At 56.2% G+C, this 27,634-nt stretch overlaps 1 protein-coding gene across 1 annotated transcript in view; it reads right to left on the reverse strand.

Annotated features, from left to right (window-relative positions):
- Positions 1 to 27,634, reverse strand: part of RAB11FIP4 (RAB11 family interacting protein 4) — a 112,315-nt gene that overhangs the window by 2,401 nt on the left and 82,280 nt on the right. Inside the window, exons 4-13 of the mRNA XM_082860048.1 lie at positions 9,802 to 10,031; positions 7,886 to 8,080; positions 7,228 to 7,362; positions 6,917 to 6,952; positions 5,673 to 5,772; positions 5,298 to 5,401; positions 4,070 to 4,210; positions 1,944 to 2,025; positions 1,011 to 1,148; positions 757 to 915 (exon numbers count right to left, since the gene is read on the reverse strand). Coding sequence (XP_082716174.1) covers positions 757 to 915; positions 1,011 to 1,148; positions 1,944 to 2,025; positions 4,070 to 4,210; positions 5,298 to 5,401; positions 5,673 to 5,772; positions 6,917 to 6,952; positions 7,228 to 7,362; positions 7,886 to 8,080; positions 9,802 to 10,031 — 1,320 coding nt within the window. The remainder of the gene's footprint in view (positions 1 to 756; positions 916 to 1,010; positions 1,149 to 1,943; positions 2,026 to 4,069; positions 4,211 to 5,297; positions 5,402 to 5,672; positions 5,773 to 6,916; positions 6,953 to 7,227; positions 7,363 to 7,885; positions 8,081 to 9,801; positions 10,032 to 27,634) is intronic.

Below are 27,634 nucleotides of genomic sequence, written 5' to 3' on the forward strand. Positions count from 1 at the left end.
CTCCGGGCTGACAGGTCAGCTCGTCTCCGTGGCCCCTCCTGCAGCGGGGCTCAGGAATCCCGCTCCGGGAGTGCTTTCCAGGGGCGCCCTCGCTCCTGAGCGCAGCAGGCCCAGCGCCGTCCTGCCCAGACCCTGGTGGCCAGCCCTGCGCTCCAGCTTTTGCCTCCATCTCCTAACTGCTCACACTTGGGGCCTAGGGCGCCCCCTCGTGGCTGAGAAGGGCTGGGGTTTAGGATTGCTGTGGGAGCAGAACCTCCAGCACCTCTGCTTCCGGGGTCGGTTGGCGGGTGGTCAACTCAGTCCCTGGGTGCGGGCTTCCTGCACCATCACGCCCTCGCTGGGTCACTGCCCCACCCTGATCCCGCTTCCCCCACCCCCAACTGGTCTCCAATCATGGGAGTGCTTGCGGAAACCATCTGAAACAGAATCCTGGGCGCGGGGTCTGCTCCTGGGAGAACGCAACGCAGCGAGGCACTATTGGGTGGCTGGGTAGAGCCTCCTCCCACACCCCTCGCGCCCAGGACAGAAGACTGGTGTCTGCTTCTTTTCACGGATGCTGAGCAGAGCCCCTGGGATTTCCATCTGCCTCGGCTGAGCCGTGAGACCGGGACCAGTAGCCCTGACAACGAGGGTGTTGGGAGGAGCAGGCAGTTTCGTCGGGGAAGGGGGCGCTACGGCTCTCGGCCCCTCACAGGACACCCACCCGGAGGGGACCTGGACACCTTATCCCGTGGGTCAGAGGCTCCCAGGGCCCACCTGCTTGAGCCGCTTGACCTCATGCTCCAGCTCCAACTCTCGGGCCCTGGCATTGAACTCGCCCAGGCCGGAGGACGAGCCGCGGCCCCTGCCCGGCCGCTCGCAGTCCAGCTTGTACATCTGCAGGTGCTCCAGCTCCTTGCGCAAGTCCTCGATGAGCTGCGGGGGCAAGAGGCTGGTTGGCGGGAGCAGGGGGCGGGGCATGCGGGGGGGGGCGGGGCGGGAGCCCTGGCACCTGCCGGCCCGGGACCCACCTCCTGCGTCGCCTCCCGCTCCTTCTGGAACTCAAGGCGGTTCTGCCGCAGCTTGTCCATCATGCGCTTGTACAGGTCCATCTCATCCTTGAGCCGCAGGCTGGTGTCCTCCAGCCGGTCGGACATGCGCTGCCGCTCCTGGAGCCGGGGAGACCGGGGCAGGGGGAGAGTTCCCAGGGGGCCCGCTGTGCTCCAAGGGCTTTGCTGGGGGCCGGGGCAGCCACCTCGACAAATGGGCCATCAGATCAGCCCCTTTAACAGAGTCCTCCGAGGCACAGATTAAAGAAATGGCCAGATCCCCTAGGAGTCTAGACACACAGCTAGAAAAATCTCCCGTCTCTGAAGCCCTTCAATGATGCCAGATGGACCCGAATAAGGTAAGACGCCCTGGACTTCCCTGGTGGTGCAGTGGTTAAGAATCAGCCTGCCAATGCAGGGGACACGGGTTCGAGCCCTGGTCTGGGAAGATCCCACATGCCGCGGAGCAACTAAGCCTGTGAGCCACAACTACTGAAGTCTGTGCACCTAGAGCCCGTGCTGCGCAACAAGAGAAGCCACCTGCTTGCTGCGACTACAGAAAGCCCGTGCACGGCAACAAAGACCCAATATGGCCAAAAATAAATAAATAAATAAATAAATAAAATAAATTTTTTAAAAAAGGTAAGACCCCAAACAGAAGCTAACCTCTTTCTTTCTTTTTTTTATTATTTTCCCCTGTAATACAAGGAAATAGATATTCACTATAGAAAACTTGGAAAATAAGAAATATGGAAAAATGAATTATTCATGTTTGATGCCTTTTTTTTTTTTGGCTACAGCAATTTTATTAGAATTTCAGAAACTAGAAACTAAAGGCCTCCGATGGCCAACGCAGCCTCTCTGTGGATTTGGCTCAAGATCCAAGTCTGAGCGACGCCTGGACCTGCTGCTTACCTCATCCAGCTTCTCTGTTTGCGACTTCAGCCGAGTCACTGTCGTCCTAAGCTCCGTATTTTCTTCCTCTAATTGCTGCACCCTGGGGAAAGGAGGAGGACAAGAATGTCAAAAATGGAGATTCCCTTACAATTTGACAGTCTGCAGCAATTCTCCGCTCCCTGGAGGGTACATACCAGAAATGAGAGAGAGAGAGAGAGAGAGAGAGAGAGAGAGAGAGAGAGAGAGAGAGAGAGAGAGAGAGAGAGAGAGAGAGAATATGAATAATTGTTCCAAATGGTAATATGGCTTTGAGCTTCCTGTCATCCAAGGCAAAATGGTAAAGACCCTGAGTTGTTATTATTTTTGGATAAAAGGAAACACTTGTTTGTGAATGAATAGGAACATAAGGTTCTTTCTGCATACTGCTTAGGGCCTGAAACACCCCCGGGGTTGGGGAGGGGGTAGGCAGTGGTATTCTTCTGCTAATGGAGAGAGTCCTCCTGTGGCATCTGGGGCAGGGCCCTCCTGTTAGGATTCACCATTGGAAGGCAACCTTCTCCCCCGCATCTCCCCCAGGGCTCTGCCCTCCAAGGACTCGCTGCAGCTGCCTCTGACGCCCATGGGCAGTGGTTCCTCTGTGTTAATGTTCACCAGGACTGTCCAGGTCAGTTTTCAGTGACCTGAGAAGAGGGGTAGGTGAGTTGGGCCGTTGGCCAGTGGCACCAGGACAGTGCAGGGCCATTTCTGGTAGGGCATTCCCTCTCCTTCCCACTGTCATGTCCTCCTTCGTGGAGAGAGGGCTTCCTGGCCCCCGCTGCCCTCTGGGTTCCCCAGGAGACGCCCCTGGGCCAGGGCCTAAGGGGGATTCAGACCACCCCCCCACCCCCCGACGAGGCCACCTCTCTCGAGGCACAAAGCACACTGCAGACTCTGGGAGCGCTGCCTGCAGCGTCTGTGGGAACAGCGCCCCCTGGAGTTGGACAGGGGCACGGGTTAGGGGACAGTGCTCGGCCTCGGCCCTGGTCCGCACCCCCACGGTCTTCTTCCACCACCTGCGTCCCAGCCACCTCTCCCAGGCCAGCCGACCGGCCGGCTGTCAGAAGCAGGCAGAGAACGTGATGCTTAGTGAGGTACCTGCCTCATTAAGGAACAGATGCAAAACAGCAGCTTCTAGAACACCCGTGGGGACTTAAGGTGAAGCCCCGGTCGATAAAGGGGACAAAGCGCGTCTCAGGCACCGGGGAGCTGGGAGGCCTCACCCAGCTGCACAGGGGTCCCGCCCACCAAGCTCCTTTGGGCCTGCTTGACCTCAGCAGGCAGGGGACCACCTGCCTGCCAGCTGTGAGGTACAAGGAGGGAGCCCACCTCCCAACCCACCCTCCACCCCGGCTGGACCTGTCAGACTCCAGAGGCTCAGCTCAGAGACCGGGGCCACAGGGGGCCTGAGAAGAGCAGGGGCAGCCATCCTCTCTGCCAGGGGCCCAGGTGGCCTCCCTGGCCTGGGTCGGGGGAGGGCCTTGGCATCGTCAGAGCCCTCACCTATGTGCAGTGTTCTGACGTGCATCAGCCGACCTGCCTTCCTGGTCACTCTCCAGGGAGGGCTGACAGATGGGTACCGAGGCCCAGAGAGTGCCCGAGTACGTCCAACATCATGGAGCTAACGCGTGACCAAGCCAGACTCCCAGGCCCGTCCTCTCCCTGCCTGCCGCAGGTTCCAACAGCCATGCTCCAGGCCCAGGAGCAGCCCTGCTTATCCCTGGTCCCTGGGGCCTGGGGTCAGTGCGCCCCAGTGTTCAGGGTCGGGAAGAATCTGACAGCAGGGGGCGCTCCAAGCCTGGACATCAGACCCAGTACAGGACTCAGGGCAAGACCACTGTGTGTGTGTGTTTTTTTTAACCTATTCTCCTCTTGACAGACAAGCGTCGTTTCCAGTTGTACCTACTATGAACATTCTTTTACTTGCTTCCTAGAGAACACATCCATGTGTTCAAGTATCAAAAGTAGATTTACAGGAGGCGTCCCCTTGGGGCTCAGTTTTCCCATCCATACAATGGGAATGGCACCCGCCCACAGGGCAAGAGCTGGGCGTGAGGGCGCATCAGAGGGCAGAGGGCAGAGGGCACTGGGCCATCCCGCGGGCCCACCTGGTGTTCAGCAGCTCGATCTCCGTGCTGCGCTCCCGTTCCAGCTTGCTGTAGGCCTCACGGTGGCGCCGAACCTCCTCCTCCAGGGCCTGCTCGGCCGTGGTCTCCTGATCCTTCACCATCTCCTCCAGTTCGTGCACCCTGAGGAGAGGGGCAAGGACTCCAGTGCAGGGCAAGCTCCTGTGGCCTGACTCTCCTCCCCCCAACCCAGGCTGTGACCACTGGGAGCCCCGGACCCCAAGACCCTGACACCCCGACTGTGGGCCGGCAGCTTTGCTGACAGATGAACGAGGGACCCCACAGCAACTAAGGAGAGGTGTGCCAGCCACACCCGCCACCGGAGCTGGGAGCGGGCGGCCCTTGGCAGTTGAAGGGGTTCTCCCAGGGCGGGCACAGAGAGGGGCGGCCTCGCCGCAGTGGATCAAACAGCCCTCAGGCCTCACCTACTCCTTCTGCCCCCTTCCTTCCCGGCTGGTCCCCCTCTGATCAACAGCTCAGCTCGCTGGGTGCCCTGACCGCAAAGACAGGCACATCCTGGCTGGTGGTGAGCCTGCCAGAGCCGGGTAAGGCCAGGCCCCACTGTGGACATCGTAACCCACTACTGGTATATCAGTGTGGGGCGCCTTTCACTGGCAACAGCCCCTCCATGGAGCTGAACTTCTGGGCTGTACAAGAGGACTCATCTTTGGGCCCTACGAGGTTGAGGACCAGACCCTGGACGGGGATCAGTTTACCAAGTTATATGCCATCCTGTGAGGACTACACCATACATGCACCACCGCACTGAGTCACGTTCAGTGGGCCTCTGTTGGGCGGAGAGCGCAGCAATGCCTGGACCCTTCCCCACCGGTGGCAGGTGTGAACCCCCAACTCGCACCAGCCTCTCCCTCTGCAGAGCTTGTCCCCCAGAAGGGAGGTCAGGCTCTCATCGTTGTGGGACACAGAGAGACAGGAAATGGATCCCAGTTCTTCCCTTTCACCCGAGCTGGGGCTGCAGACCTGGGGGGCCGAGGTCAAGCTCTGCCCGTCTCCCTGTCCCCAAAGACCTGTCCTCCTGGGCACCCAGCGTGGGCAGGGCCCACAGCCAGGGGCTGACGTATCACAGACCCTCAGAGCGAGAAGGACCTGCAGGTTACCGCCCCCCCACCTCACTCCGCCCAGCTTCTCCTGGGGGCTCAGCACACGGCCCACCCTCCGCGCGCGCGTCCCAGCCAAGGCCAGGCCTCACCTGTGCACCAGCTGTGTGTTCTCCTGCTTCAGCTTGCTCTTCAGGTCCCCGTTGCTCAGGCTGTCATTCTCCAGCTCTGTCACCTTCTTTTCCAGAAAACTCACCTACAGTAGGGGGGCAGGGGTGGGGTGGAGGAAACCTCTAAGTCCACAGGACTGAGAACTTAGTGGGACTGACGGCTAGGAGTCCCGCATGACTGTGAGTGAAGAGTCGTGCTGGGTGGGGCCGGGCATGGATGTGCCCATGTGATCGGGGCCATCTGTCCCCGACTCCTGGGCAGGGACAGGGTCTCCCAAGTCCCCAGGCAGCCGTCAGGAGCCCCTCCCCCCACCCCCGGGGGCCCACGTCACGTCCCCGCCGCCCGCCCAGGCCCACCTTCTCAGTGATGTCGTTATCACAGGAGTCGATGCTGTCCCGGAACAGGTCCTCGGTGCTGCCATTGCTGCTGCTGAAGTTGCTGCTGTGCATGAGCTGCCTGCACACGGGTGGGGGAGGCACGTCTGGCTGCAGACTCAGGCTATGGGCTGGGGGAGCACCCGGGACCCCAGGGAGGGTGCCCTCACCCAGTCAGGGGAGCAGAGTGGCCTGACCTCTGAACTCAAGAGATCGTTCTGCTCTGAGGACGGCAGACGGGGCTCCTGAGCCCCAGCAGACATGGCCGGTCCATCAGAGCCCTTTCCTGCTGCGTCAGTACGCCGTGCACACCAGTGTTCCAGCCAGCAGCTGCCGCAGACCAGAGCTGGCGGAGGAGCCCCCCAGCCCGGCCCCTTCCACCTGGAAAACCGCCCCGTGCAGGCAGCCTGGTACCACAGCCCCGGCAGAGGGCCTGGGCCGCCTGAGACCACCCAGCCAGCTCCCGCTATATCTCTGGGGACCCAGGTGGTGGGCAGGGGGAGGGAGACCCACCCAGGCTTTGCAGGACGGTAGGACGGTGGGTCGGGTCGGTGGCTGGGACTGGAAACGAGCACTGCTGTCCAGGTAGCTCTTGCCTGAGGCAGAACCCAGCCGCTTCCCCTCCCAGCCAGCAGCCAGGGTCTCAGCCCAGAGACTGTCCCCCCCAGCTCCTGGACGCTTGCTGGCAGCTCCCAGAGCCCCGGGCGTGGAACTGGGGTGAGTCTGCAGGAGAGCGGGAGCAGGACCCTGGCAGGCCCAGGAGGTCAGCTGTGCAGTATTTAACCTGGGGCAGAGGGACCAGCTCCAGTGGGGACACTCACACCCCATCCCTGCCAGCGGGAAGCCCAGGGCCTCTGCTGGTAGAGCTGCCTGCTCCGGAGCCCAGGGAAAGGCACCGGCAGCCGTGAGGGCAGCTGTGTCTCTCAGGGCACCCCTGGTGTGCCTGCCTGAGGCGGGGGCAACGGAGGGCTTGGAGAGGCCGCCCGCTGCCAGAAGGGGCAGAAGGGACGACGGATGGGGTTGGCAAGGAGGCCGGCCCCGCTTTCTCGCAAGTGGAGCTTCCTCTGCCTGCACCGCCTGGGACGCCTCATCCCCCTCTGCACGTGCAGACGCATGCAGGGCACTGGCTGGGTCTGGGCCGCTGGCACGGAGTCGGCCACCCTGTCAGCAGGAGTACAGTGAAAGGGAACAGCGTTCAACCCGCACTACCCTGAGGGAGGCCTTACCGTCCAAAGGCTGTGCTAGAGATCTTCCGGTTGGGGCTAGAGACAGAGAGTGGGGTGGGGGGAGAGAGGGGGAGAGAGGGGAAGAGAGAGGAAAGGATGGTTGAACAGAGAGGCCTTTAGCCCACTCCTTCCTCTGCCCCGGCTGCAAGAGATCAAAGTGCGGGCGAGGCTTCTTCCTGTCCTCACTAATCAGCTTGGCCCTGAGAAGCAGCCCCCGATCACCTGTCAGGACAGAGCGGGGCCACCTTCCCCGCTGCTTCTCCCTCTGGTCCCCACCCCACCCGCCCCTATGCTGGGCCCCGGGGCCTCACCTGTTGGCCTTCAGGTTTTTCAGTCGGGCTTCCAAATCATTGAGCAGGTTGATTTTCTTGCAGCACTGAGAGCAGTAAACATCCAGCAATTCGCTGTTGTACGCGTGCCGCATCTTCCTAGGCGTCTGCCCCGCGCTGGGTCATGGGAGGGAAAGAAATCACCTTCTGAACTGCTGTCCAGTCTGGTGCCCTGCCCCGTCCTGCTGAGCTTATTACTAGATTCTCCAAGACCTGTGAGCCTTGTGTGTGTGTGTTTGGGGGTCAGGGGGTGGGGAGTGAAGTACAGCAATAGATCTCCCTCTTCCAGCGCTCTCAGAGAGGAAGCCAATGACTTATACCCATTTCACAGAGAAGGCAACTGAGAGCTAAGGTCAGAGTAATGACTCAGCTGCGTGGAAAGGTATCAATATGCCACTTGGAGGCTTCGGCCTTCCAGGTGTGGCTGTGTTTCTTCCCCAAGACAGAAGGAAGGAGGAATTCCAGATCCCCAATCAGGGTGCAAAGGCAGAACCCCCCCCACCTCCCCCCCCCCACCCCCGTACAGGAGCAGAGCCCAGTTAGCTCAGGACTCCGCCAGCTGAACCCCCGCTAGGATGAAGCTGGACTGGTTCTGCCACTTTTCCTGGACCCCGAATGCCACTCCAGACCAAGGGGCCACCTGGAGGACACCGACGACCCCAGGTCCGAGTAGACGTTGGTCCTGGTCTCGTCGTCAGGGCAGGGGCTGCTGGGGGCACAGTCCACGTCATCTGCCTCCCCGTAATCTTCGAACTGCTCCTCGTTGCTGATGAGTGAGGTGGTGGAGTGTGTGGAGAGGTCCGACGTGGTCACGGACGGAGTGTGGCCCAGGGACCTGAGTGTAAGACAAGGGTCGGCTGTGAACGAGGCGCCACCAGAGCCTGCGGGGCCCAAACTGGCCACACCTTCCAGGAGGTCCATGGGCGCCAAGATACCAGGAGCCTGATGAAGCCTGTACTTCTTGGCCTGGTAAGCACACTCCAGGGACCTTATCCTAAGGGAAACACCTCACCACAGAAAAGGTTTCTGCACGAGAGATGTTCAAACCGACGCTGCCCTAGAGCAGCCAAACATTGCTTACAACTTAATGGTGTATGGACAGCTACACTGAACTAGCTGTTAAATTATACTATATGTCAGTAAATGAAATGGTCACATAAATTATGGACTCTCAAATCACTGTGGATAGGTTTGTAAAAAATACTGGCAGTAATGTGGAAAAATTAAAAGCGAAAGTTTTTTTTGATTGAAAAACGTTCTAAAAATTAAAACTAAACTTAAAAAAATTATTTTGAAGTTTTAAAAATTAAACTAAAAGTTAGATATAAAATTTTAGACATAACAAGTCTAAGCATGTAAAGGGTCTACACAGAAGAAGGTAAAGCAGGAAATAAAAATATTTAAATGGGGCTTCCCTGGTGGCGCAGTGGTTGAGAGTCCGCCTGCCGATGCAGGGGACACGGGTTCGTGCCCCGGTCCGGGAGGATCCCACATGCCGCGGAGCGGCTGGGCCTGTGAGCCATGGCCGCTGAGACTGCGCGTCCGGAGGCTGTGCTGCAACCAGAGAGGCTGCAGCAGTGAGAGGCCCGCGTATCACAAAAACAAAACAAAACAAAACAAAAACAAAACCAAAAAACAGCAATGAGCCAGTGGGCAGGATGCTTCTCCTAATCCACAGGGCGGATTTCTAGTCCAAAGAAGCCTAAGGCCACAGAACACAGGTCAGAGACCCCAGGCCTCTCACGGGTGACCCAGTGTGGCCTGGGACAGAGTCAGTGGCTGGCTGAACCCTGTCTAAAACCTAAGAACAAAGAAGTACAACTAACTCATCACCTGCCAAAACATATCCTCCCTCGAGTCGCTGTGCAGCAGCTTCTGTGTATCCTTACTCGTAAACTGGGATCTCTCCAACCTGCTGATAAGCCTGTGCGCTCAAAGAATGGGAAACGGTGATTTTCAAACTGTGCCCCTGAGGAACCCTGGTTTCCATCTAAGAATCACAGCGTTAACGATAGGGGCTGAAGATCAAGGCTCTGGACATCTCCACCTTATTTTATTTATTCACTTATTTATCTGTCCTTGGGCTCCTTAGCGCCTCCGGTTGAATTAGTCACATTCCTCACTGCTTTCTCCTGTAAATTTCACTAAACCTCTCCGCAGGCACCGCCGCTGGCGGCCTCCTGGTGACTGGCCCCGGACAACAACCACCGTCAGGTGGCAGGTGATCAGCCCTATGCCCAGCTGTCCTTGGCCTGGCTGGCCGCCAGTGCAGCGGAGGGACCGCCCCCGGGAAGCAACACGGATGAACAGCTCCAAAGGGCCCCTCCTCGACAGTGGGATTCCCAGAGACCCTTGGGTTTGCGAACCCCTGCACTGAGGAAATATACTAGGTTGAAACATATGAACTTGCCTTTTTCTTGAAGGTCGAACATGATTAAAAATCGACAATTTCGTATGGTAAGATTGATACCGGAAGCCCTCTCCTCCCTCTCCAAATCTCCGGCCGTGACCATCACCTTCTCCCGACAAGTGGAGCTCCAGGCAGTTTTAACTCACTTGTCCTCTGGAAGGAACAGGCCCCCGAGCCCTGCCTCCTTCTCCTCGGAGGGAATCCCGACCGGCCCCTCCAGGCTCCGGCTGCTCTCCGTGGGGCCGTCCATGTCCGACTCCTGGGGGCCCTCGGGTGGGGCCAGCGTCATGGCCTCGTCCTCATCCACAGGAAAGAAGCCGGACTCCCTGGGGAGGAGCTCGCCATCAGCAAAGGTGGGGTCTGGCACCTCGCTGCCCTGGGGAAGACAGAGGGGGGCAGCGCGAGTGAGCCTGTCTCCCCGAGGCACAGCACCGCTCCTCAGACCGCAAGGATGCCAGCAGGGCCGGGGACGGCGGGGACTGCGGTGCCGGGAAGCCCAGACACTGAGACCTCGGGTGTGAGACCCTGGCAGATGATTAACCTCGGGGACCGCTCGTGCAAGCCCAGTGAGGGGTGGGAAGCTCCGGGTCAGCCTTCCATGGAGAAGGGCCACAGCCAGGCCAGCTGCATCATCCAGGGCACCGGGGCTGCTTGGCAGGGTCCCCAACACAAAGTCTGCACAGGAAGCCAAGTGACCCCGAGAAAGCTTCTTGGTGATTAGAAAGGCACAGCCCCAATGACAATGACTCTGGCCTAGCAGAGCTTGATGCGGCACGGTACGGGGACTGCCCAGCATGGGGTCTGCCCCCCACGGTTCTGGGCATGTCAAATAGCATCTCTGAACCTCAGTTCTGGCCTCTGTAAGTTGAGAATGGTGATGGAATCTTATAGAGGGATCGCTGTGTCACAGCAGGACCTCAGTGGATAAGTCTAGGCCACAGATCTGCCCCGGCCCTGTCACAGCCAAGCTGGGGAGCAAGAATTCTAGGTCTTTCAAGTCTGAGCTTTGGACTGGTTCTCGGTGCCCAGCACCCTGCCCGGCAATGTCAGCGCACCATAAAGATTTGCCCAAACCTTCTGCTAAAACCATCTTACAGGAGAAGAGCTCTGGCGTTATTCAGAGGTTACCTAGTCCGAGAGAGGCGTTATCTCTACACACCATTTCTCGGGGCTGCTTTGCCCCTGAGGAGGTGGGAACCTTGGAGGTGGCAGCCTCCACCTGCTCCCACCGGAGACGTCAACTACTCCCCAGGTTCTTCAGCGTGCTCCTTAGCTAGGGCTGGCAGGGTCCCCGTTAAAGGTGCGTCCTCCAGCCCCAGGACCACAAGAAGAGTGACAGTAAGAAGGGCTGTGAAAAGCCTCAGGGCATCTCAGACAAGAACAGGATCAGGGACATCCAAGGAAGGTGGTCAGCGAGCAGCTTGGCTGTGTCCGCCCAGACGTGTGCAGCTGTCCAGGGGGTCTGTCCCCACCAAGACACACGCCAGCGCTAAGAACAGACGGCGATTAATGAGCTTGGCTCCTGCCTGTGCCACGACTCGGGCTGAGCACCAGATGGACCAATAAAGCCGGCAGCAGGCAGCCAGGAGCTCTGACTGTGGAGGCCGAGGGGCTGTGTAATTAAACTCCCCCCTAGTGTTCACGCGGCCCTTTGCACCTACATGGCACTAATCAATCCCGCGCAGCTCCCAACCTTATCAAATGTTGTGTCCTAAGCGAGCTCTTGTCTGCAAGCCCGAAGCTGTTCCAGTAGAAAAGAAAGGGAAACCAACATTTACAGAACCACCACCGAGTTCTGGAGACCGAGCTAAGAGTTAATATATTACCCCATTTGGGCTTCCTGACCCTTCAGGACAGGGATTCCCATCCCTATTTTACTAACGAGGAAGTCAAGGCTCAGACAGTTACCTGCCAGAAGTCCACTGGCCGGTAGGCAGAGGGTCCCACCTGCCTCTGGCCACCGCTGGCTTGGTTCCATTTATCACTGACGCAACCCACGCTTCACAGATTTTCAAACCCCATGGTGACCATGAGGAGAGACACATCACAGGAACACAATACTAATTATGAAGCCCAGGCACTCCGCCTAATGCTGCGACTTCCACATGCGCCCCCTTCCTGCCCCCAGCAGGGAATGTCCGGGCTAGTGGGTGGTCACCCGGAGAGAGGCCCTCCACGGAGAGCTGGGGCTCGTGGAGAAGCAAGGTGCGTGTTCTGTTCCTCCACCTGCAGCTTTTCACCCTCCCAGACACACGGCAGGGCAAAGGCAGCACTGGCTGGGAGTCCCTGCTCTGTGGCTCACGAGAGGGCTTGGTCACTTTGCAAGTGGGTGTTTCTTCTCCTCTTCACAGCCCTGAGAGGTGGGTCTCCTTCCCCCTCTGTGTAGGGGAGGTGAAGTGACTTGCTTGGGGCCACGTGGGAGTCAGTGGCAGGGCTGGGACTGGCCTGTGAGTCACCAACGCCCATGCTTTCCCCCTGGAACCGTGTCAGCAGGGGTCCGCAAGAGGCTGCCGCCCACCCAGCCCCCAGAAGGCAGGCAGGGGGCCAAGTGGAGCCCAGCACCTGTGATTAAGCATCTGGCTTGGCTTCTGGCCAACTCACATCTGCCTCACTGGACACTGAGATACAGAGGCCACGTTTCTGCCAGGCACTCCGTCCCAACACCCAACCCATGGTACACAGGTGGGGACCAACCCCCTCACCTGAGGTCCCACAGTGACATACCCGTAACTCCTGACACCTGGCCCAAGGCCCTGCCCAGGGTGGAAAGAGTGGTCTCGAGTGGCCTGTCTCAGCCACAGCAGGGGCAGCAGGAGGGGTCAGACACCCCACAGGGGTCCCTCCCTCCCAACTAGACCAACACCTCCTGGGCATATTTTTACCCTCTGACTAAGCAGAGTCCACACCTGCCCGGCCCTTCACACTTGACAAAGCATCCTGTCTGTCTCGCACACACACCGTTCAGCTCTCAAAGCAGCCCTGGGAGAGCTCCGGGAAGTGTACAGGGCAGGATGAAGGATTCATCTTCTCCATCTGACACTCAGGGAAGATAAGACTCAGAGAGGGAGGGGACTGCCTGGAACTTCCCGGCTACAGAGGGACCTGAGACCTGGAGCCAGGCTCCCGACGCGCCAAGTCCCAGCCCCTCACCCACCCCGACACCCCCCCTCTGCTACACACGTATGCACACACGCTCTCGACACACCAGCCTTTTCTCTTAAAAAACAGCTGCTCTCCCTACGTCCGCATCTCTTCATTCAAGCCACAACTGGTTGCCCAAGGCAAGTGGAAAATTTAACTACAACTTCAAAACCATTTCTAGTGCAGACGGTCCTCCAACTTACAATGGCTCGACCTACGATTTTTTATTTTTATTTTTTTGCAGTACGCGGGCCTCTCACTGTTGTGGCCTCTCCCGCCGCAGAGCACAGGCTCCAGACGCACAGGCTCAGCGGCCATGGCTCACGGGCCCAGCCGCTCCGCGGCACGTGGGATCCTCCCGGACCGGGGCACGAACCCGCGTCCCCTGCATCGGCAGGCAGACTCTCAGCCACTGCGCCACCACGGAAGCCCTCGACCTACGATTTTTTGACTTTACAATGGCGTGAAAGTGATAGGCATTCAGTAGAAACTGTACTTCGAAGTTGGAATTTTGCTCGTTTCCCGGGCTAGCGATGTGTGGTCTGACGCTCTCCTGATGCTGGGCGGCCGCAGCTCCCCGTCGTCACCCGATCACGAGGGTGAACCACTGATGTGCTTACAACCATTGTTTTTCACTTTTGGTGCAGCGTTCAATCAATTACGTGAGCTGTTCAACACTTAATTTAAAAATAGGCTTTGTGCTGGGTAATTCTGTTTAAGGTATTCTAGGCGAAGTTATGATGTTTGGTAGGTTAGGTGTATTAAATGCATTTTCCACTTATCGATACAACGGGGTTACATCCCACTAAGATCTGTAGTTCCCCCTCCAGTATAAATAATATAAAGACAGCTATAAGAAAAGTAACTAACCGTATACCTTGGTTAGTCTGGGATGGTACCCGTTTGGCTTTTCTCCTGGACAAAAGTGGCCCTGTCACCCGTGCTCCTTCCTGGGGGCCTGGGGCCCAGCCCAGCTTCCACTCTCCCTGGCCCGCCAGGGAAGGGCTGAGTGTAGCACGGGGTGGGGTGGGGAGGCAGCGCTGCTGAGGTTGGGGGACAGCCTGCTCTGATCCCAGACAGCTCAGGAAGGGAGGCAAGCAGGGATGGCTGCTGGAACGTGCTGGAAGGCAACCTCTCACCCCACCTGGAGCCATCAATCCCTGGCTGGGAGAACCGAAGTCACAACAGAAACCCTTCTGAGCCAGTTTCTTTTATATTTTTTAGATGAAGTTACAGAGGAAGAGGAAGAACTCATCCATAATAAAAGTACCATCCTCACGGGGTTTCCAGAAGGCCTGGGAAGATGCTGCACCTGACAGCAGGGGCTTCCTGAGGCCCAGTTACCCTCCAGTCAGGGCCCTGGGCTGGTCGGGGCCCCCAGGGAGCCCCCGTGTCACACGTGCTGCCGTGAAGAGGAAGAACTCTGGGGAATGTGCAAGAGCTAAAGAGTAATCTGCCTGGCCTGGGCGTGGTGAGGCAGATTCTCCTGTTGCTCCAGGATTCCAGAGTTCCCAGACAAACCCCAGGCCGATTCCCGACAGCAGGAAACGGCTGCGGCAGCCCCGGGATGGAGCTGGGGGAAGGTGGGGGGAGAAGGAGGACATCGCTCCACGGGGCACCTCCTGCTCGTGGGCACTTCTAGGCCGAGAACCCCGAGAGCTGCCAGCCCGCCCCAGGCCACCTGGTCCACATCCAGACCTCCCTCCGCATCAGCGAGCTCCTCGGGCGTCAGAGGACGCCTGGTGGTCCCGGATCCTAGGCCTGCTCTGGAGGGGTGACAGGATCAGGGGAGTGGGTAATGGGATTTCACAGAAAAGGGGGTGCCTAATTTTTTGGGGGGCCTTTAGGGAAGGGACAGTGTCCTCAGCAGCTAGCTCCAGGCAACATCTGTGGGTGACCCATGTCCCCAGGGCTCTGTTCCTCAGGACCCAGAGCCAGTCCTGCACATGGAGCTCCCTGTGCCGCCAGGGCCACGTGGGCGTGGCTGGCATACGCCCAGAGCACTCCAGGTCACCTGGAGGGGCCCCAGGACACCCTGTGAGTGGGGCTGGGTGGCGGTGCTGCTCTACAGCCTGGCAGACTGGGTTTTTAGTCCTGGCTGGCCCGGCCACTCACAAGCAGCGTGACCTTGGGCACGTGACCTCTGAGCTCCTGACTCCTTACCTACAGAATGGGGACAGTCACCCCTACCTCAGAGGCTACTCTAAGGACAACATGTGACAATTTTCACAGGCACCAAAGAGCTGGCAGCTGTGGAAGCATTAAATCCTGATCCGGCCTCCTTAGGGGCTGCGTGTTGCAGAAGCCGAGCTGCCCCTGCAGCCCATGGGTCCCTGGCTAGTCAACCGGTGAGATCCTGGACAGACAGGAGGCCAGGAGGCAGGTCATCCTCAAGAGGGTTTCTGGAGAGTTCTGAGGCCCAAGGCTGGGCAAATATGCCCTAGCCAGCCGCTCCGGCAGGGCAGGTTCTCCAGCCCCCCACCCCCGTCTCTGGCTGGGGCCGGATGCCGCCGGCCGGGGCTGGAAGTGGGAGCCTGGAGGCACAAGCCTGCCCCTGGGGCCTCCTTCTCCTGTCTCAGGAGCAGCCCTCACCCGCCAGCAGGCCCCAAAGTCACATCTTCCTCTGTAGCAAGTCGGCACGAGCTGAATTCAATGGCTGGTGTGAAGGCCAAGCATCAGTACCCGTGGGGCCCTTCCAGGCCTCGGAGGGGCCAACAACGCCCCACTGGCCACACCCTCGGAGGGGGTGCGGCACGGTCCAGACTCGACCGCCTCCTTTGGTCCTCCCCCTACCCCACCTGGCCCATTTTCCTGGCAGCTGACTCCAGGTGACCCCATTTCCACATTCCCGGGGAGAGGGCAGCCCCTAAAGGGGTAAACATGAGGACGTCCACATGTGAACCCCACGGTCAGCATCACAGGGAGCACAGGGCCGGTGATCAGCAACGGGGCCCGAACTGCACCGCCGATGGTCAGCTGGCGAGAGCCCAGCGCGGGAAGCCTGACGCCTGGGCGCTGGTCCCCGCTTGGTCGCTGGCTGGCTGTGCCCTAGCTGTTGGATTTCTGGGCCTCATCTAAAAACAGGGATGGCGATACCTACCTGGCAAGACTGCCCTGGAGAATAATAATGCCTCACACCTCACGGATGCCTGGAAACACGGCAAATGGCTGGGGGCGGGGGGGCGTGAGAAGCAAAAGCTCTGCAGGCGGACTGACCGGCTCAGATCCCGGTCAGTCCACCTGCGCTGCGCTACCAGCTCTGCGCGCTTAGGTTTACTGAACTTCAGTGCCTCAGTTTCCCCATCTAGGGAATGGGGTTAACTATTAGCATTAAACGAGTTGGTACATATTAAGCAGAAAGTGCTCAAACCTGAGCTATTATTATCTTCGTTGTATTGAGAAAAGACAGCCGGGGGTGCATGCTGGCCTAGTGGTCTCTCTCCAGCCCCCGGGATCCTATCCCTCCGACCCCGGTGGCACACGGTGTGAAGGTAGGCTGGGTGAAGCTTCTGGAAGCCAGACGCCCCATGGTGCAAAGCCGGCCCTCCAAACAGGCCAGGTGCCTCTTTTCTCCCCACCAGGGCTGTCTTCTGCCCACTGTCTTGGAAGGTCTCTCTGAGAGTTAATTATAGCCTTTATTAAGTGTTAGGATGAGATGCTGCCTGGGCGAAGGAGTCCGCGAGGCTCCCAGGCTCTGGCTATCCACCCCCAGCCCTGGCAATGGCTCTGCTCCCCAGGCAGTAATGTGGAGCCAAAGAACAGCTCCATGGGGACAGGGCTGGGTAAAAATAGCTCGAGCGGGCACATCCCAGCTTCCCGTGCTGCCAGGCACCAGTGGGCACACGTGGAACCCCCTGCAGGGAAGGTATGGGGGGAGGGATGGACACAAACTAAGCCCAGGGCCGGGGAGAGGCCAGCCCGCCACCTGGCGAGGCTGAGCAGGCTTGAGGGGCCTGGGGGTGTGGGGAGTCAAAGCCCTCATCCACCCTCCCAGCCAGCCAACAGCCCAGGAACAGTGACAGGCCCGGTCAGGGTCTCGCTGCGTCTTTCCCCAGGTAGCTAACTTGTTGGTGCCAACGCCCCAGGTGCGCAGGGAGGGGATGGGGTTACCTGGGCCAGGATGCACTACACACCACGGTGGCTCAGCAGCTCCCATCAAGCAAAGACGGTGGCAGTAGAGATTAGCAGCCATGCAGGCTGTCCCCAACGCCCGCCCTGAAGCCAGGCCTCGCCCTGCAGGCGGCTGGCGCTCATCAATGGCTCATAGGAGACTTTTCAGCAGAGGGTCGCCCGGGTGCCAGTCAAGGGGTGAGGGTGGGAATAAGAGGGATTTCGGGGTCCACACAGAGGGGCTGGTGCCTCAGCCTTGCCTTCGGAACAAAAGCAACCTTGGCTCAGATACGAGGCCTCAGCTTGCCCACCACAGGGCCAAGGGCAAACCTGGGGGCACCAGGTCCCCAAACTATTAGAGGTTATCACCCGTCTCAGCCAGCCCTGGGGACTGACCTCACACTGTGAGGTCAAAGCTCTGCAGCCCAAGCTTCCCACTCTGATGGGGAGGCCAAGGTCAGGCAAACAGACAGACTGCCGCCCCCAAGGCTAGAGCAGAATCCCCTCCAGTTAAGCTCGCTCCCAGGGGTGGGGCGCCCAGAGCAGCTTTCAGGCTGTCTCCTCCCGGCCCGGGGCTCCAGGATCCACCTCCCGAACCCTCACTTCAGGGAGGGCACCACCGGCAGCTGAAGACCACCCGTGACCGGGTTCCCACCCGGGAGTGGATCTCAGCGTCGACGCCCTAGCGGCCACACTACTTTCATCATGAAGCAGACCCGCAGGCCCCGGGCGGGGGACGATGGCGACAACGGGAGCTCCTCAGGAGCTCACTATTGGCCTCAAGTGGGCAATACCAAGAGGGTCTGATTCTCCCATCACCCCTGGAGGGAGGCACTAAACCAGCCTGTTTTGCAGATGGGGGGACTGAGGCTCTTGCAGACTTGGTTCAGTCCAGGATCTGGCCTCCACCAGCTGTGGCGCCTCAAGCTGGTAATGAACGGAGGAGAAAGTCACGCTCGTGTTTCTCAAGAACCCCATTTACATACAGCCAAGGTGGTCAGATGAGTCAGTCTGCTGTTGCACACACCACCACCACGGAAGGGGTGTGGAAGCCTGCACTGCCTTTCTTCAGTGTTTTAACTGCAACTCCTCAACTGTCTCTCTGCCTGATCTCCACACCCTCCCCGCAGCACACACGCTGCTGCTAAGGTAGTGCCCCAGGAGTGCAAGGGAAAGGAGGGCATGACGTAGCTCCCAGAAAAACTGTAGAAATGAGGGATGCTGGATTGGCCTCCTGGCAGCCAAACTAAGGCCAGAGGTGGGCGAATCCCCTGCGGGGCAGCAGAACAGAGGGGCTGGAAGTCTTAAGGGTTGGGGCGAGATTCTGAGGCAGATCCTGGCAGCGACCACCCAGGCACTGGCCAGGGGTCTTTTGTCCGGTTGACCTGAATGTCCAGTCTGCCCTAAAGGCTGTGGGGTCTCGCTGAACTGGCACCAGAGCTGGAGACCACTCCATGCCCATTCAGACCTTCTAACCAGCTCCCCGGGGTCCAAGTTCACCCACCACCCTTCGGATCAGGACGAGCTTCCGATGAGCCTGGTGACAATGAGAGGAGGGCTGCCCGAGCTTGCTGCCGGAGTGCAATGTTCACTGATTCATCAGCTGGAGTTTTGGCTCTGTGAGTTCAAGGAGGGACAATCTGCGGGCATAAGTGGCACTCGAGTCCCAGGGGTGTAGGAAGGGCCAACAAGATCTGCTTTCCAAGCCCATTAGGCAACGGGTCAGACCCTGGACCCCACTGGAAATGCCGCTCACACCAGGGCCACAGCCCCACCCAGGAGACACTCTGAGCCCTCTGTCCCCACTTCTGTTCCAACAACACATTTGAGCACGTCAAAAGGTATCAGTTAAAAAATAAAAATGTGTTGCTAAAAATCTAATGGAGAAGAAAATGGAAGAGGAGAATACTTAAGTCATCCAAAAGGATTCAGGAAAAGGGAGGAAAAGAGAATCAAAGATCAGATTGGAACAAACAAAAAGACACATAATAAAGAGCTCAACCATATCAGTAATTCATTAAATGAAAATGAATAAACCATCCTATTAAAAGAGAAATATTGTCAGACTAGATTAAAAAAAAACACGCCGGGCTTCCCTGGTGGCGCAGTGGTTGAGAGTCCGCCTGCCGATGCAGGGGACACGGGTTCGTGCCCCGGTCCGGGAAGATCCCACATGCCACGGAGCGGCTGGGCCCGTGAGCCATGGCTGCTGAGCCTGCGCGTCTGGAGCCTGTGCTCCACAACGGGAGAGGCCACAGTAATGAGAGGCCCGCATACCGCAAAAAAACAGAAACTACATGCCATTTACAAGAGACACAATTTAAGCATAAGGACACATGTAGGTGGGAAATAAAAAAAGATACACCACGCAAACACCAACTAAAAGTTGGAGGGGCTATATTAATATCAGACAAGAGATAGAGAGACATTAAAAAAACGATAAAAATCAATTTAACAAGATGTAACACTCCTAAGCATTTATGCATCTAATAACGTGGTTTCAAAATATACAGAGCAAAACTTAACTCATCTCTCTCAGTAAATGATAAAGCACACGAACAAGATAATGAGAAGGGAGACAGAAGATGTGAACACAAGCTTGACAGGACACAAATATAACATTACACCCAACAGCTGTAGAATAAAACCATCAGATCAAAGGTTGATGAGCATTTGGATACTTGCACAATACCAAAGAATCACCCTACAGATTACTGCAACCCCCTGACCCCACCCCCAGTACCACTACCATGGAATAAACAGGCTACTGTCATTTTAGTGCAGTGATCAAACCTGGCACCGCTAATTAGGACCAATCACACACTGGTCTCCTGATGTGTTCCATTATGAAGGACACAGCATCACCTATCATATAGTCTTTACAAAACATTTAATTCTAATCAAGCCTTAAAACCTAACCTCTACTAAATGGGAAAGCAGGGGACAGAGGAACAAGTTACACATCACCACGGGGAAACAATCGGACAGAAAGAAGGTAGCACCTTCTAAGACAACCGGCCTGGTCTTTTCCAGAAGAGAAAGTCATAAAGAGGAGGGAGGGTCCCTGACTTCAGACTATACTACAAAGCTACAGTAGTCAAGACAGTATGGTACTGGCATAAAAACAGAAATATAGATCAATGAAACAGGATAGAAAGCCCAGAGATAAACCCACACACATATGGTCACCTTATCTTTGATAAAGGAGGCAAGAATATACAGTGGAGAAAAGACAGCCTCTTCAATAAGTGGTGCTGGGAAAACTGGACAGCTATATGAAAAGAATGAAATTAGAACACTCCCTAACACCATACACAAAAATAAACTCAAAATGGATTAAAGACCTAAATGTAAGGCCAGGCACTATCAACCTCTTAGAGAAAAACATAGGCAGAACACTCCATGACATAAACCACAGCAAGATCCTTTTTGACCCAGCTCCTAGAGAAATGGAAATAAAAACAAGAATAAACAAATGGGACCTAATGAAACTTAAAAGCTTTTGCACAGCAAAGGAAACCACAAACAAGATGAAAAGACAACCCTCAGAATGGGAGAAAATATTTGCAAATGAAGCAACTGACAAAGGATTAATCTCCAAAATTTACAAGCAGCTCATGCAGCTCAATATGAAAAAAACAAACAACCCAATCCAAAAATGGGCAGAAGACCTAAACAGACATCTCTCCAAAGAAGATACACAGATTGCCAACAAACACATGGAAGAATGTTCAACATCATTAACTATTAGAGAAATGCAAATCAAAACTACAATGAGATATCATCTCACACCGGTCAGAATGGCCATCATCAAAAAATCTAGAAACAATAAATGCTGGAGAGGGTGTGGAGAAAAGGGAACCCTCTTGCACTGTTGGTGGGAATGTAAATTGATACAGCCACTATGGAGAACAGTATGGAGGTTCCTTAAAAAACTAAAAATAGAACTACCATACGACCCAGCAATCCCACTACTGGGCATATACCCTGAGAAAACCATAATTCAAAAGGAGTCATGTACCACAATGTTCACTGCAGCTCTATTTACAATAGCCAGGACATGGAAGCAACCTAAGTGTCCATCAACAGATGAATGGATAAAGATGTGGCACATATATACAATGGAATATTACTCAGCCATAAAAAGAAACGAAATTGAGTTAGTTGTAGTGAGGTGGATGGACCTAGAGTTTGTTGTACAGAGTGAAGTCAGAAAGAGAAAAACAAATACCGTATGCTAACACATGTATATGGAATCCAAAAAAAAAAACGTCATGAAGAACCTAGGGGCAGGACAGGAATAAAGACACAGATGTAGAGAATGGCCTTGAGGACATGGGGAGGGTAAGGGTAAGCTGGGACGAAGTGAGAGAGTGGCATGGACATATATACACTACCAAATGTAAAATAGATGCTAGTGGGAAGCAGCTGCATAGCACAGGGAGATCAGCTCAGGGCTTTGTGACCACCTAGAGGGGTGGGATAGGGAGGGTGGGAGACGCAAGAGATATGGGGACATATGTATATGTATAACTGATTCACTTTGTTATAAAGCAGAAACTAACACACCATTGTAAAGCAATTATACTCCAATAAAGATGTTAAAAAAAAAAAAGAAAGAAAAGGGAGGGGGATTCTTCTAGACGAGTGGTTGGTTCTCAAACTTTAGAGTCATTTGGAGAGTGCGGTGGATTGTTAAAACTCAGACTGAATCAGTTTCTGATTTAGTAGGTTTGGGGTGATGTCTGAAAATGTGCATTTCAATAGGTTGAAATAGGTTTGTTTTTTTTTTTAAGTGCATTTCTAACAAGTTGTCAGGTTATGCTGATGCTACTGGTCCCAGGGCCACACTGGGAGAACTGCTGTTTTCAATTACCCAAGAGATATAAAAACCGAACGTTATCTTTGATTAGATCCTGGTTCAAGCAAGCGAGCGAGCGAGCAAACCACCACCCAGCTGTGAAAGATCTTCTGGGGACAAGCAGGGAAGCTGGAATATGGAGTAGATACTGGGTAATATCAGGGAAGGATGCTCGAGTTTGCTAGGTGTGTTAACCCTATCTAGTTATGAAGGAGAAATGCCCTTAGTTTTGATAACATCTTGCCGAATTTTATTTCAAACGGCTCAGAAAACAATCTCCCACACAGACATAAAGCAAATATGGTAGCAGCACCGGGGAGCACCCGGGCATGAGAATCCTTAGCGGTGCAGTCTTCCTCCACGACCAGCTCCCTGATGGTCTGTCCTGGCTGCAGGGGCTGATCTGGGCTCCCCGTGAAACACTGTGGGGCTCCCTTGTGTGGTGATGGAGGCATGGCTATTGCAGGGGCTGTATGGTGGGCTCTGGAGCCACGAGGGATGGGGAGCAGGTGCTGTGAGCCACTGCAGGGCACTGCTTACGGCAAAACCTATGGGAGTCATGCAGGTTGGTGGCCGAGAATGGCGGCCAATCCCACCTGCAGTGGCCTCCCATAATCAGTTCTTACAGGTCTCATTTTTTCCAGCACGTCAGAAGTAAACCTTACATACGTAGAGCGTGAAAGACAGTTGCCCCAAACTTGCTGAACTGGTTAAGGAAAAGTGTAAAATCTCTCATAAACTTAGCTCCATTTAAAAGGAATATGGGGGGGGGCTTCCCTGGTGGCGCAGTGGTTGAGAGTCCGCCTGCCGATGCAGGGGACACGGGTTCGTGCCCCGGTCCGGGAAGATCCCACATGCCGCGGAGCGGCTGGGCCCGTGAGCCATGGCCGCTGAGCCTGCGCATACGGCGACTGTGCTCCGCAACGGGAGAGGCCACAACAGTGAGAGGCCCGCGTACCACAAAAAAAATAAAATAAAATAAAAAATGCTATCCTAAAGGTAGAGTCAGCGGAAAGAGGGAGCTCAGAGGACCAGCACAACATCCTTGGGTAAAACCAGTGCTTGAGGATAAGAGCTGAAGGGTGAGCAGTCTAGGTTACAAAGGACTAGATCAAGAGGCAGGGGCGGTCAAGCTGTAAGAATGTGAAGGGCCCCTCATCAGTGGCGGGCCTTTGCCTGAAGGCAGAGCTACCTCCCCTCTTGGGCTCTCCCTGGGTGCCAGGCAACGCTCCCCCTCCCCCTCCCCCCTCGGAGGATGATTCCGGAGAACCTTTCTGTTATGGGCAGAATTGTGTCCCCCTCGCCCCCCAACCAGCAGTCTCTTAGAATGTAACTGTGTTTGGAGACAGGGTCTTCAAAGAGGTAATTAAATTAAAATGAGGGTATAAGGGTGGCCCTAATCCAGTGTGACCAGCGTCCTTATTGGGAAATTAGGACGTGGACAGACACAGGCACGCACACACAGACACACACACACGACCAGGGAGTACTGTTAGGGTAGCCCTAGCAAACTAATACTCTTTCCTCCTTCTCTAGGAAGGCTGTGTGGAGACCCCTCAGCTAGGTCTGTGTTTTCCACCCACCTTCCCACCCGGATAATAAGAGCAAATTCCTTCAAGGTCAATTCAATTCAACCTCCATAGAGAACTAACTATTGAATCTCCAGAACCTTGTCAAGAAACTTGGGATTTTTTTTTTTTTTTTTTGGTCAAAGGAATTGTTGGCTTCCCTTCCATGATCATTTTGAGATATTGCTGCTTCTAAAGAGACTGTATCTTGCTGACACTGAAGCCTGGTGGATTTACGATTTTCAGGACAATGTTTCATAAGCACTTTACACACGGATCTAAGTAAATTATTTCCATTTCTTGTGTTCTCTCAATAGCATAGGTATTATAGTTTCATTGTAGAGATGCGTGTGTGCAGTTCAAACACGGGCACTTAAAACTGCAAAGCCAATTTTTGTTTGCCCAGAGCTGTACACAGTGTAGTCATAGTACAAATATAAAACTTATTTTGCCTAAATAGTGGTTGGTTGACAAGAGATCAGCAGTTAGCCCCGGAACCACAGAGCCTCTAACCCTGGGCCAGGCCACCTCTGTGGCCAGCAGTGCCTAGTAATTTGGCAAGATAGTACCAGTTTCTCCATGCCAGGCAGTATTTCTGGCTACTTGAAATCTAGGGCAGACTTCTTCCCTCTGTTGTGGTCAGTTTAGGAAGGAGGGCGATCTACCACTCCTGGGACACGTGGGCACCCTCCTCGGCTGTGATGCCAGCCAGAACCAGAGTCCCCTCCCCCGCCCCAAGGCTGGCTGTCTAGGGTCAGTGATGGTGACCAAGAGGCCAGGCACATACTGCAGCTGAATTTGGCTAAGTGCCCCACCTCCAAGGAAAAGCCACGGGGGAGGTGGTCCCAGGGTCCACTTTTGCTCCCACGGGCATCAAGCCCTTGATGGGGTCTAACCGTCCCAACAAAGCCCAGGGCCCCAGATCTGAGTGCCCTGGTGAATCCACCCCCGAACACAAAGGATTCCAACAGGCCAGCTAGTCTCCCCCACTGCCCCTGAAGTAGAGCCAAAGGTCTTGATTTTCAAAAGAGAACATGGAGGCAAACTGTTGGGGATTATGAAAACAGAACTTAAACTGCTTCCACATCTGGAAACCAAACCCAGCGGCCAGCCCCAGGAATTCCAGGCACGTCAGCCCAGAGAGGCTGCAGGTCAGGGGAGGTGTTTCCTGTTGGCCGAGTACCCCCCAGCCACCTCCCCGAATCCACATGCAAGATCTGTCTGCAAGAGGCCAGGTGGAGCCGCACCTGAGAGGAAGCCAGGAAAGGAAGGCAACACACGGGAGCGCTGACCACGCGGCCAGCGTCTGCTCCGTGCTTCACTGGGGAGGGTCTCGTTTTCCTCCCCCCAAAATCCTGCAAGTAAATACTGTCTCCTCCTTACAGATGAGGACCCTGTGTCCAGAGAATTTAATCCACTCTGCCCTGAAGTGATGCTGTCTGTGATTTAACTTCCATTGCCGCCTCTAAATTCTCAAAAAAGGATTCCCCGAGTACCCTCCGGGAAGCCCCAGTTCCCACCAGCCATCATATCTACGGCTCTTCCCGAGGAAACCACGGGCCAGGTGGAGAGCAACTCAAACATCAAAAGCGAATCCACAGGCCGCACATTGAAAGGGGGCCCGTCAAGGGCTCTCCTGGCTCTCTGAACAGGCAACTATTTGGGCTACAAATTATAGCTTTGAAAGATGTGGCCGTCGGAAGTGAGGGCTTGATTACTCACACAGCCAAGAGCCTGTGGGGCCTGTCTTGGGGGCTCCCTGTGTTGCCCCCCTGATAAGAGGAGTTTAAAGTGAGGGCTGGGGAAGGGATATCAGGCGCCAGTCCTCTGCCCCCGAGAGCCCAACAGGTGGGCCCAGCCGCACTCCTTCAGCAGGGCACCCTCAAACGATGTGATATAACCTCCCGGGGGCACACCTGGGCCGAGCTGACAGTCCAGAGCTAGGCTGGGTGCCCAGCCCAGCCCCCCTCTGCCACAGGAAGCCTCGGGCCTTGAAAGGCCAAGCAGGTGCCAGGGTTTACCCACAGCTGACGGCCAAGGCTCTTTCTGACCCGTCCTCCTGGAGTGGACAGGGTGGGATCAGGCAGGCCAATGACATGGTGGCGACTCTCCTCCTCCACACCCCACAGAGCCCCCCTGCCAGGCTCTCTGCTTTTATAACCTTCCGGCACCTTCCATCAGCCCAGAGTCCCCGGCAGTGCTCCCGGCAGGCTCAGTCCAGGTGTCCCTTTTTGTCCTGCAGCCTTTGCCAGGTCCAGCTATCCAAGCTGCCGGTTCCAGGGGTGCAGCCCTGCACTGGGGCCACCAGCGCACAGCTGGCCAGGGCTCAGGTGCCTTCCCAGGCGCCCCCCGCAGTGGGGACGGGGAGAGCACTAGGTCCCGCCAGCAGCCACAGCTTGGGGCTCAGAGGCGGGAGGCCCCCAGGGAGTCCTAGAGTACTGAAGTCCCTCAAGACCCCCTCAGAGAGCCTGTGGGCTCCCCACTGGCCACGGAACCAGGTCCTGACTCGCAGGCAGCACACACAGGCCCCGCGGCAGTCTCGGCCTCAGGACACGACCCCAAGCTCCTGTCCGGCTTCACCCCCCAGCCCCCAAGCCCTGGCACGTGATATCCCTCATGCAGAAACACAATTCCTCCCTGGGTCACACATGCCTGTCCCTAAACAAGCCCCAGTTAGAAAGTCACTGTATCTGGGAGGCCGACGCCCTCCATCCACCCTCCACCTATGCCCCCCACCCCCAGGCCCAGAACTGAGCTTCTAGAGCCCTCCAGCCACCTCTGGGCCCCCTCCCTCCGGTGAGCCCTGTCTCTGCCCGTGACTCTCCCTGGGGCGCCAGGTAAGGAGGCACACGCCAGGCTGGGTCCTCATCCTCACCTCCCCCGCCCCTCATGTACCATTTTAGGGAGAGAAGGGGGAAGCTTTTCCATCCCAGCCTTGGCACAGCTAACCCACTGGCTCCCCCTGTCCCCAGCCAGGAGCTGTGTGGTAGCCTTGCCTCCTGGGGGTCCCACAGGGGCCACTGCACCAGGTATTATAGGCTCTTTGAAAGCAAAGTTCTGCCCCACCTGCAGCTCTGTTTCTCTTAGGGCTGGTTTAATTCATTACACCCCTTGGTACACCCAAAGGACAGAGGTCCACCTTTATGCCAGAGACCCAACACCACCTCATCAAAGGGGGGCTGCGAGGGCTTCCCTGGTGGCTCAGTGGTTAAGAATCCGCCTGCCAATGCAGGGGACACGGGTTCGAGTCCTGATCCAGGAAGATCCCACATGCCGCAGAGCAACTAAGCCCGTGCGCCACAACTACTGAGCCTGTGCTCTAGAGCCCACGAGCCACAACTACTGAGCCCACGTGCCGCAACTACTGAAGCCTGCGCGCCTAGAGCCCGTGCTCCGCAACAAGAGAAGCCACCGCAATGAGAAGCCCACGCACCAGAACAAAGAGCAACCCCTGCTCAACACAACTAGAGAAAGCCCACGCGCAGCAATGAAGCCCCAACGGAGCCATAAATAAATAAATAAATAAGATAAATTTATTAAAAAAAAAAATGGGCTGCCAACCCCTGACACTATACACAAAACTAAGGAAGTGGGGCTACTGGCTTTCATCAGCATCTTGAGAGGCAGAGAGGAGACCTCTGACACAAATAAGCTTTCAGACCACTGCCCACTCTGAAGGGCCTCCCTCCAGCCACCAGCTCTCACTGAGCCCTCAGCCCGCGGCTGCCCCAGCCCTGCTCCTCCCTTAGGGAGCAGCCCCCCTTGTCAATCTCACCCCCCACAGGTGCCAAGGCACTGACTGCTCACCCCATTCCCTCCCCCTGCAGCCCAGCCAGGCCACCCACCACATCCCGCTTATACAGGCAAGTCCCCGTGCCTTCACCCGTGCTATTCCCTGCCCTGAACTCCTCCATCTGTCTCAGGGCATTTGCTTGGAGTGACACTGTCAGCTGCCACTCCCTGAGCCCTTGGCACCCAGCTAAAGAAACACAGGGTGGTCTTAAACATTTGAGGAAGACCAGGAATGAATGCATCTGTTAGGCACCTAGCACGTGCTGGGTGTTCCTGTGCGTCAGCCATCGTTCAGATGCGAAAACTGGGGCTCAGAGAGGTTAACCAATTGGAAAAGGTCACAGAGCTAGCTGGACTAGGGTTTGAACAAGGTCTGATTTCAATACAGCAAGGAAGGTGCAGAAATGCTAAACACACTTGGAGATGGCAGGGTCCAACACTCAGCATTGGAGCAGCCTCTCAGGCTGAGCCCTGCAGGCCATGGGCACAGGAATTAGCTGGGCTGGT

The sequence above is a fragment of the Leucopleurus acutus genome (genome assembly GCF_964270905.1).
Source record: "Leucopleurus acutus genome assembly, chromosome: 19".
In the NCBI taxonomy this organism is placed as follows: domain Eukaryota; kingdom Metazoa; phylum Chordata; class Mammalia; order Artiodactyla; family Delphinidae; genus Leucopleurus; species Leucopleurus acutus.